Consider the following 11,691-nt stretch of genomic DNA (forward strand, 5'->3'; position numbering starts at 1 on the left):
ACAATCTGAACATTTCTTGATGTGAACAACTTTCACACATTTCAACAAAAATTTATTCACCAGCACCATCATCCCCTTCTCACTCATGTGTCCAAGTCTCTTGTGCCATAAAGCACAAGCATCTTCTTTCTGCAACGCTTTGACACAAGTAGCAGAAATCTTAGCATGAACATGATACAAAACTGAAACCATGTTACCTTTGGCAACAACCAGATTTCTTTGGTGAGCTTGTACTGTATATTTCCAAATATGCTCAAGTACCCGTCAAGCAATGACACCGAGATAATGTTGAGCCATAGGGCCTCAACATGCCTCACCGACTTGATGACTAGCGTCGTACCATTTTCAGTCTCCAAGTGCACATCTCCTCTTCCAATGATGTGTGCTCTATCATTGTCTCCCATCTTCACAACACCAAAATCGATGCATAGTTTGTGAAGAGCTCTCTACGAGATGTAGCATGTATGGTAGCACCGCTGTTCGGTATCCAAGTCATCTCATCACCATCTACAAGATCGATGGCATCATCAGAAACTACAGTGATGGTGACAATGAGAAAAGAATTACTGCAGTAGATGAGATCATGTCTCTCATGCATGAAGAACATGATGGCAGCAGTGATTTCACTGTGCTTTCAACAGATCTCACCCGATAAGGAAAATCAGCCGGAGGAGCCCTCCAAGCCTCTTCAACGCTGGATCCGGGGCCAGCGCCACCCCGTCCTTTAAGCGGCCGGATCCCCCACCATCATCCACAACATGCCATAGTAAGACCGCCACACTCCAAGAGTAGCACATCCTTGTAGCTTAAACTCCACAAGCATCTCACCAGCGTCAGCAACACATGCGACGAAAAGGGACATCAAATGGGAGACCATTATACCTCCTAGAATCACCTTCAGACCAGAAGGATCTAATTTATCGAGTGTCTTCCATCCAGATTCCACGACTTGGTACGGATTCGAACAGGTGGATCCTTGCTGTCACCATGGCCCTGACACCTGGGTTCGGTCGGCACCCAGCCGTGGTTGTCATTGTCAATGAATACAGTTATCACAGAAGAATATTCTGCATCATTAAAGAGCATCCCGGATTAGCAGCGAGTAAAAAACTACTCGACGGTTGGCCGTGTCAGCCGTCGCGCTGTCTCTCGTCCCGTCCGTCGAGATTAGATCCGCCGCCACCCCCGTCACGTCGTTACCGAACGGAACTGACTGGAATAACTGGTTCGGGGAGAAATACTCCGGTCTCCGGGAATCCAGGCGTCCGCCACCGGAGCGCACACGGCACGACAGCCGACAGGTGTAGGTGGGGTGGCCGCCTCCCTTTCCCCTCCGCTTCGCTAAGCTAGCGTCCCGCCGCCGCCGCCGCCGCCCGCCCGCTCCCTCTCCCTCTCCGACTCCTCGTCGCCACAGCCGTCCCCAGCCGGCAACCGAGGTCGCCGCCGCCACCGCCGCCACGCCTCCACCGAGCCGGGCTCTCCCAAGGCCGGCGGCGAGTGCCTCTGGTCCGGCGGCCCCTCTCGTCAGGCTCCCCTGCCAGCCCCTTGTCGGTAAGCACCTTCTGGTTCCGGCGAAATCTGCTTGATTCCATCCAGCCCCCGCGCCGCGTGTCTGGAATAGTCGTCAGTTAGTTTATTGGTAGACTCGTATTAGTCTCCGAGCAGGCGCGCGCGCGCTCGCTTTCATGTGATTTCTGCGGTTGCAACATGCACACCCCCTGTTCCTCGTAATTAATCAGGCACGGCACGGATGGATTCTTGATTTATTTTTCTTTTGACATGATTGTTAGGACCGAACGTCCAGTACTCATTCGTTTATGGGGTTCTTCCAGTTGCAGGATATAAGGCGACATTTTGGGTGGAGTTGCAGTGTAATTGTTGCACGCCATGTCGACGAGGCGGCATTTTGCGGTGTTCACCACCGCGAGCCTTCCGTGGATGACGGGGACCTCCATCAACCCGCTGTTCCGCGCGGCCTACCTTGCAAAGGATGGGAGCAGGGATGTCACCCTGGTCATCCCCTGGCTTTCTCTCAAGGACCAAGAGTTGGTTTACCCCAACAAGATTGTGTTCGATTCGCCTTTGGAGCAAGAGGGCTATGTTCGTCGCTGGATTGAGGAGAGGGTTGACTTTAGGCCATCGTTCAGCATCAAATTCTACCCTGCCAAGGTATACCTATTCTTGTAGCCCTATGTATGAGTTCTTAGAATCATCTTATCTTTCCATGACTCACCTTGCACAGTTGGTTTCCTTTCAAGTGCATCTAATTCAAACTGATTACAGTTTTCTAAGACAAGTTCAATCCCTTCCTTGTGCAAGTAAAGCACAAATACGTCATCATTTGTGCTTCTTCTCGGTAGACCCTGTAGTTGCCATCTTCCATCTGGCAATATGTGTATTTTAAGAGCAGTTTGACCCCTTAATTGCACAGACACTTAAAAATACGACAATGATCATTTTGTTCTTGTTGGTATTAGACCTTGTAGTTGCTAGCTTCCATCTGGCAGTATGCATATTTTTCCTCTAAATTTTCACTTGGTTCTGATTTGAGGCAATTTGAAAGAGCTTGGCCCTTTCTTGTCATGCAGTTTTCCATAGAAATGAGAAGTATTCTACCCGTTGGAGATATCACAGAGTGCATTCCAGATGAGATGGCTGATATCGCTGTTCTAGAGGAGCCTGAGCATCTAAACTGGTACCACCATGGGCGGAGATGGAAAAATAAGTTCAGGCGAGTGATAGGTGTGATCCACACTAATTATCTAGCATATGTGAGAAGAGAAAAGAATGGACAAGTGTTGGCCTGCTGCCTCAGATATATGAACACCTGGGTTAGCCGAATTTACTGCCACAAGGTAACATCCTGAATTTGTGCAGTCGATCATTTCTCTGTTCATGAGTAACCCATGCTGTTTCTGTTCATGATGCCTCATTTAGCTCACGAATCAGGACCAGGCATACGCCATTTGTATTCATAATTCTGTCAGTGCTTGCCACATGTATATCCTTCATATATAAGATCAATAGCATTGTAATGGGTTCTAGCCTTTTTCTTATCTGCTGGCCTTGTCGAGTGAACATAGCAATGATTATTCTGTACAATTTTGAAGTTATAATCTGCGTGACATCGACTAAAACATCTTCTTAGATATTTGGATAGAATTGTTACAAAAACGTGCACAAAAGCTGCCTTGGAATTTTTGATGAGGACAATTTCATCTGATGGAGAATTTCTCCACTGCCAGGATAATCCAACACTTTTTAAAATAACATTTCTTATTCTGCTCCCCTGACCTTGTTCTCTAAAGGTCTTGTATTTTTACCTAAATTTTGCAAAATCTGGTATGCCAGATAATTGCCATTTACCACTGCATGACTGCAACTTTGGACCAACCATGCCAGATTTGATTTTCGTAGAATTTGTATATAGGTTTTAACTGGAAAGGACTAGGTAAGAGTATGTGGTGAAATACATACGTTCGGTTGTTAGGTATAATTAGTATGTAATACGCATTTTCATGGTGCACATTGCTCGTTTAGATTTTTGGACATTTCATTGACATGTTTCATGACATACGAAAGTTATTAAAGATAGAAAATGGTGAGGACACATGTAGGTTGAACTTTCCTGCCTGGATTTATTTGCTTCCCTCCACTACAAATTGTTGATTTCGAGAACCCTATAACCCCTATAACCCAGAATCAACCTGCCCTGTTCAGCCAGAATTATACAATGCTAACTTTGGCTTACATGAAAACAGATAATCAGACTATCTGGCGCTACTCAAGATTTTCCCAAATCTGTTGTATGCAATGTCCATGGTGTGAATCCAAAATTTCTTGAGGTAGGCAAGCTAAAGTTAAAGCAGCTGCAGAATGGAGAGTTAGCCTTCACAAAAGGGGCATACTATATTGGGAAGATGGTGTGGAGTAAGGGGTACAGGGAGCTTCTTGACCTTCTATCCAAATATCAGAGCAGGTTGGGTGGTCTTGACGTAGATTTATATGGTAGTGGAGAAGATTCAGATGAAGTCCGAGAATCTGCAGAGCGCTTAAGTTTGGCTGTGAAGGTTCACCCTGGACGTGATCATGCAGATCCCTTGTTCCATGAGTGAGTTCTCATAATTACCAAATACTTCCCTGCATCTTCTTATTTCTTTTTATTCGAAATATATGTTTGAAATGTATATATAGAAATATGTCATTGAAGACAACAAAGGTTGCTTTCGTTTTGCCCTTTTCATATAAAAAGAAGATAAAACTAATCTTAATGTTCTAATCACAACTCACAAGTTGAGCATAAGCTGCCTCGTCAGGCTGGGGAAGGATCTACACTACTAGATCATAGGAATGACAATATATGTTATATTCAGGATACAGCTATGATTTGTGTTATTAATACCTCGTGAATCGCTTATTTCCCAACAGCTATAAAGTATTCATCAACCCCAGCACAACAGATGTGGTCTGCACGACCTCTGCTGAGGCCCTTGCGATGGGCAAGATTGTGATATGTGCCAATCACCCTTCAAACGAGTTCTTCAAGCAGTTTCCCAACTGCCGCATCTATAACAACGATGAAGAGTTTGTACAACTCACCCTGGATGCTCTAGCAGAGCAGCCTGCTCCATTAACAGATACGCACATGTATGACTTGTCATGGGAGGCAGCAACCGACAGATTCATGGAGGCTGCTGAGATAAACCTTCCTACTGCAGAGCCAAGAATCCACCAAGCGTCCAAGGCTTACTTCCCCGCCTTTCTAAGGACTCGTAAAGTAAAGCAAAATTTGGAGGATGCATCGGTATATCTGCACCAAGCACTCTCGGGGCTGGAGGTCACCCGCTGTGCCTTCGGTGCTGTTCCGAAGACACTACAACCTGATGAGCAGTTGTGCAAAGATCTTGGCCTGGCTTCTCCCCCCAAGAAGAAAAAACTAAAACTGAAGCTGATGACGTGACGCTATAAGTTTGGTCCCGATCTCCTAGTTGAATTGCTTATTTTCATGGTGTACATTATTCGAAATTATGGAGGGATGAGTGGTTTTTTTCCACTATATTGTACATTGTAGTGTGTTCGTGTAGGAGGGAGAAGTAGTCTGTTGACAGTGCTGTAATTCTGGCATCGGTGTGCGCTTCTTCATTTTCTTTGTGACTTGTGAGGTCTGCTTTGTCTTGTTATTACTTTTGTCACGCTGCATGTACATTATTCGAGAATCTGGAAGACTTAGTGCTTCTTTTTCATTATTACTCAGATCACTGTGTGCGTGTAAGGTACGGTAGTAAATTACAGTGTAGATTGAGTGCTACGCTAGGAGGGGGAAATAGTCTGTTAAACTGTACTGTATAATTCTGGCATGGGCTTGCGCTTCTTCGGTTCTTTGTGAGGTCTGGTAATCTCTGCATAAGGTAAAGTAATGGACTAGTAGAACAGAGATAACGAGACGGCCTGCTGATTAGACTAAGTAAAACAAAAGTTACATTTCATAAAGAAACCACAAAGACCACGGATACATGCTACTACTATTGTACGCGACTGCCTCGTGCTGAAGAACACAAAGGGTACGTGACTGCCTCGTGCTGAAGAACACAAAGGGCCTTCGCGCTGAAGAACATAAAGGATCTGTTTGGTTCCTAACCTTTGCCGAGCCTAACTTTGACAAACGGTGGCAGCCATAAAAGTGTGATTAGAATTTTGGAGGCCACAAAATGTGGTAAAAGTTGGCAAAAAATTCACTCAATGACAAGTGAGCCATATGGATAGTGAAGTTCCAGCTCCAAAATGTGAAAAGAACTAAACACATGCCAAATTGTCAAACTTTGGCTTGGCAAAGTGTGGCTGGAAACCAAACAGACCTAAAGCCTGGACTTAAAACTGCATATCACCTCCTCCAGTCGAATTTCTCCTACTCTGGTGGTCTTTCACAAGCAGATCCACATTCGACTGAATATTATCAACCTTCCTTCTCAGTTCGGCGAAATAGCTTACCAAACCGGCAATACCTCCCTAGGAAAAGGGACGGTCGTTCCACACCGGTGCGCCCCAAACGTTCGGCCTCCAAAAAACTTGAACTTTTGAAAACTTAAAAAATAAACACACACCGAATCTCATTGAAATTTGTACAAATTATAAAAATAAATAAACTAGATGAAAATGCGCGGTAGTTGACATGGGCATTACCCTTCGGGTAACCGACATTGCCCTATTCCGTATTGTCTAGTTGAAGGCCCATGAAGGCACTTGGAGGCAAGACGGGCCGCTTGGATGGCGCACTAGAAGATTCCTCGACGGGCAAGGCAAGGAAGCAGCCGAACAAGGGAAGATTAGATTTAAAACTACTGTAAACTTAGTCGTACACGGTTAGACCTCTTGAGACCTGGCCTCCTATATAAAGGCCAGGAGAGGGGCTGCCGAGGGACAATCAATCTTAGCAATCTAGGCCACCAAAAAGTCTAGAGCTAGATCATCATAGCACTTAGCCTCTCGACGAGATCTCAGCCGAACTATTCGGCACCCCATTGTAACCCAATATCTTCATAATCAAGAACAGACAGGAAGGACGTAAGGGTTTTACCTTATCGAGGGCCCCGAACCTGGGTAAATTGCTCTCCCCGCTTGTCTGCGAACCGATGTCTCGTGTCAGCTTGCAGGATTCCGTCAATCCTAAGCCCCAATCGGAGGGCGTTGCCGGGGAGTACCCTCGACAATTGGCGCCGTCTGTGGGAAGCCTGTCGGCACCAGGCAAGTCATCGGCAGTACCAGTCACGTCCGCGGCGTTCTTACTCGAATCACCGATGCCAGCAGAACCAAGAGATTCGATCCGCTGTGGGTCCTTCGAGTTCGTACCGCACTGCGAAGCACTTCACCCGATCCCTGCGAGATCATCTTGCGACATGGATGCTACTTTCGGTGGTGTCAACTTCATCATCGACTCTGGAGGTTTTCTTCGCCTCCCTAGGGACGGCGCATCCGACCTGAAGGCCGCGGCTTCGGAAGGCGTTCCTCCAACAGCAACCCTAAAAGTTCCACCCAGGAGCGTACAAGAGAGCAACCGAGGAAGTTTCGACGTCATGGCAGGACAGAGGAAAAGACGAAGGGGCTCGCACCGCGAGGAGGAAGGACGAACAACAGCTCACCTTCGTCAGTTCGAACAAGGGTGCCACGACACGTCATCATTCAGGGGTCGCACCCGTTCACCATACCTTTCGGCTACGGAGCAACTCGAGGCACCATGCTACCTTCACTCTTACATTGATCCAAAGGACGGTCGAGAGAAATCCAGTCACCTGTTAAGGAACTGTCGACATTTTCTGGAAATTCGGCAGTTCTGCGATGACCTCAGGGCCGAGGCCATGTCGAGAGTTCACGCAATGGAGAGAAGGGCGGGGTCCTACAGTTACCCACCAGAACCGTATGTACCGGAACCGTACGTACCAGCAGGAGGAGACGAACATGTACCGACCGAGGTGTTCCCGGAACCATGCGGGCAAGTCAACATGATCCATAAAACGAGCTTTTCAAAGAGAGAAATCAAGAAGTTCTCCCGAGAAGTAAAATATGCGGAAGTCGCCATGGTTGATACACCCGATTTCATCGACTGGTCAGATCAGAGTATCACCTTCGGCAGGGCGGATCATCCAAAAGTTGTCCCAAGGCCCAGCCACGAGGCCCTCGTCCTCGAAGCACAGATTGGAGGGTACAATATGAGCAAAGTATTCATGGATGGAGGAAGTGGCTTGAACCTGCTATTCGCCAGCACAATGAGAGCAATGGGTCTAACAGTCGATATGCTAAAAGAATCTAACACAGGGTTCCACGGCATTATACCAACTCGACCCGCTTATTCTCTTGGTAAAACATCATTGGACGTAGTCTTCGGCACGCCCAGCAATTTCAGGAAAGAGAAGGTCGAGTTCGAAGTAGTCGACTGGGAGTCTCAGTATCACGCCATCCTCGGCAGGCCCGCGTTTGCCAAATTCATGGTCGTACCTCATTATGCGTACCTGAAACTGAAGATGCCAGGCAACAACGGGACCCCAATAACCGTTCATGAAAGCTTTGCTCGATCGGACAACTGCGACAGGGAGTTCCAGAAGATCGCCTCGAAGTTCGGAGCCAAAGAAGAACTCAACGCCATCGACACCGTTACAGATCACACGCAACCACCAGCCGATAATCGAAATCAGAGATCTGACGAGTTTGACGCTGCAAAGGAAGTCAAGAAGCTGCAAGTACACCCCACTGACCCGAAGAAAACGGTCAATACGTCGGCTGACCTTACTGGCGCATAGGAAGGCGCGCTCATCGAGTTCCTCCGTGAGCGCTGGGAGATATTTGCATGGGAACCATCCGACATGCCAGGTATCCCCAGGGAACTCGCTGAGCACGCCCTTAATGTCGACCCGACAACTAAACCGGTGCAGCAGTCAATGCGCCGATTTTCCGAACCAAAGAGGAGAGCAATTGGAGTAGAAATCAGTCGACTCCGTAAAGCAGGATTCATTCGGGAGCTCAAGAAAGCTGAGTGGGTGGCCAACCCTGTCAGGGTGCCCAAAAAGGACACCACCGCTCTGCGCATGTGCATCGATTACACCAGCCTTAATAAACACTATCCGAAAGACCACTTCCCGCTGCCCCGTATCGATCAGATAGTCGACTCCACAGCAGGATGCGATCGCCTCTCCTTCCTTGATGCATACTCCGGGTATAATCAGATCAAGCTGAAGAAAGAAGACCAGGAGCTAACTACGTTCATCACCCCACACGGCGTTTTTTGTTACAACGTCATGACCTTCGGATTGAAAAACGCGGGAGCAACTTATCAACGTTGCATGCAGGCTTGCCTTGGAGAGCAAATTGGGAGAAACATCGAAGTCTACATCGACGATATCGTGGTGAAGACAAAGTATGCCGCCACTCTCATCGATGATCTGCGGGAGACTTTCGATAACCTAGACAAGTATAAAATCAGGCTGAACCCCAAAAAATGTTTCTTCGGAGTGCCAGGGGGACAAGTACTCGGGTACTTCATTTCAGCCAGAGGGATTGAAGCCAACCCTTTGAAGATCAAAGCTATTCTCGACATGGAACCGCCAAAGAATCTGCACCAAGTGCAGCAGTTGGTAGGACGTTTAGCAGCCCTCAGTAGATTCATCGCCATGCTAGGAGAGAAAGCTTTGCCCTTTTATAGCTTAATGAAAAAGTCAGAAAAGTTCGAGTGGACAAAGGAGGCGCAAGAGTCCTTCGACAACCTGAAGAAAATCTTGTCAACGTCCCCAGTCCTTGTAACTCCGCGCGAGAAAGAAACGTTGCTCATGTATATAGCCGCGACAGCACAAGTCTTCAGTAGCGTTTTGGTTGTTGAGCGCGAGGAAGCAGGAACAGTCCACGGTGTTCAGAGGCCTGTGTATTACCTCAGTGAAGTACTCACACCCGCAAAGCAGAGATACCCTCACCATCAGAAGCTGGCGTATGCAGTATGGAAGTCGGCTCGCAAGCTGCGTCATTATTTCACGGAGCATCCGATTATCGTCGTAAGTGAAGCGCCATTGAAGAACATAATGACTAATCCAGAAACCACGGGTCGAGTGTCCCAGTGGACCATCGAAATAGCGCCGCACGACATAACTTACGTTAACCGAACGGCAATAAAATCTCAAGTCCTCCCAGATTTCGTAGCGGATTGGATCCAGTCACAGACACCAGCAGCACCCGACATGTCGGGATCATGGACAATGTACTTCGACGGGTCAAAACGGAGCACGGGCGCAGGAGCAGGAGTGATATTGATATCACCGCAGGGAGATAAGATGAAGTACATACTACGTATGAATTTCTCCCTGCCGACGAACAATGAAGCAGAGTACGAAGCGCTGTTACACGGAATGAGGATGGCGAAAGCATGCGGGGCAACTCGCCTAGAAATCTACGGAGATTCAAACTTGGTGGTGCAGGAGTCGATGAACCTACGTGACGCAGTCAGCGACAACATGATCGCTTATCGACAGTTGTATCAAAATATGGAAGCCAAGTTTGAAGGATGCGAGCTCAAACACATCGGCAGAGCCAGCAACGAAGAAGCCGACACTCTGGCTGATTCCTACATACTTGCATATTGCACTTATTATATTACTCTATGTTGACAATTATCCATGAGATATACATGTTACAAGTTGAAAGCAACCGCTGAAACTTAATCTTCTTTTGTGTTGCTTCAATACCTTTACTTTGATTTATTGCTTTATGAGTTAACTCTTATGCAAGACTTATTGATGCTTGTCTTGAAGTACTATTCATGAAAAGTCTTTGCTTTATGATTCGGTTGTTTACTCATGTCATTACCATTGTTTTGATCGCTGCATTCATTACATATGTTTACAAATAGTATGATCAAGGTTATGATGGCATGTCACTCCAGAAATTATCTTTGTTATCGTTTTACTCGCTCGGGACGAGCAGAACTAAGCTTGGGGATGCTGATACGTCTCCGACGTATCGATAATTTCTTATGTTCCATGCTACATTATTGATGATATCTACATGTTTTATACACATTATATGTCGTATTTATGCATTTTCTGGCACTAACCTATTAACGAGATGCCGAAGAGCCAGTTGCTGTTTTCTGCTGTTTTTGGTTTCATAAATCCTAGTAAAGAAATATTCTCGGAATTGGACGAAATCAACGCCCAGGGTCCTATTTTGCCACGAAGCTTCCAGAAGACCGAAGGAGAGTCGAAGTGGGGCCACGAGGTGGCCAGACACCAGGGCGGCGCGGCCCAGGCCTTGGCCGCGCCGGCCTGTCGTCTGGGCCCCTCGTGCCGCCTCTTTACCTGCCCTTCCGCCTACAAATAGCCTCCGTCGCGAAACCCCCAGTACCGAGAGCCACGATACGGAAAACCTTACCGAGACGCCGCCGCCGCCAATCCCATCTCGGGGGATTCTGGAGATCTCCTCCGACACCCTGCCGGAGAGGGGGTTCATCTCCCGGAGGACTCTTCACCGCCATGGTCGCCTCCGGAGTGATGAGTGAGTAGTTCACCCCTGGACTATGGGTCCATAGCAGTAGCTAGATGGTTGTCTTCTCCTCATTGTGCTTCATTGTTGGATCTTGTGAGCTGCCTAACATGATCAAGATCATCTATCCGTAATACTATATGTTGTGTTTGTCGGGATCCGATGGATAGAGAATACTATGTTATGTTAATTATCAAGTTATTACCTATGTGTTGTTTATGATCTTGCATGCTCTCCATTATTAGTAGAGGCTCGGCCAAGTTTTTGCTCTTAACTCCAAGAGGGAGTATTTATGCTCGATAGTGGGTTCATGCCTCCATTAAATCTGGGACGATGTGACAGAAAGTTCTAAGGTTGTGGATGTGTCGTTGCCACTAGGGATAAAACATTGATGCTATGTCTAAGGATGTAGTTATTGATTACATTACGCACCATACTTAATGCAATTGTCCGTTGTTTTGCAAACTTAATACCGGAAGGGGTTCGGATGATAACCTCGAAGGTGGACTTTTTAGGCATAGATGCATGCTCGGATAGCGGTCTATGTACTTTGTCGTAATGCCCAATTAAATCTCACTATATTTATCATGTCATGTATGTGCATTGTTATGCCCTCTCTATTTGTCAATTGCCCGACTGTAATTTGTTCACCCAACATGCTTTTATCTTATGGGA

General features: G+C 47.0%; 1 protein-coding gene across 1 annotated transcript; it reads left to right on the forward strand.

Annotated features, from left to right (window-relative positions):
* Positions 1-1,860: 1,860 nt before the first annotated feature.
* Positions 1,861-5,161, forward strand: LOC124696885 (digalactosyldiacylglycerol synthase 2, chloroplastic-like). Its single transcript, XM_047229548.1, has 4 exons — positions 1,861-2,169; positions 2,589-2,855; positions 3,762-4,111; positions 4,429-5,161. Exons 1-4 carry the CDS (start codon positions 1,888-1,890, stop codon positions 4,958-4,960), a joined length of 1,431 nt encoding a protein of 476 aa, XP_047085504.1. The 5' UTR covers positions 1,861-1,887; the 3' UTR covers positions 4,961-5,161.
* The last annotated feature ends 6,530 nt before the right edge of the window (positions 5,162-11,691 follow it).

The sequence above is a fragment of the Lolium rigidum genome, chromosome 3 (assembly GCF_022539505.1).
Source record: "Lolium rigidum isolate FL_2022 chromosome 3, APGP_CSIRO_Lrig_0.1, whole genome shotgun sequence".
In the NCBI taxonomy this organism is placed as follows: Eukaryota; Viridiplantae; Streptophyta; class Magnoliopsida; order Poales; family Poaceae; genus Lolium; species Lolium rigidum.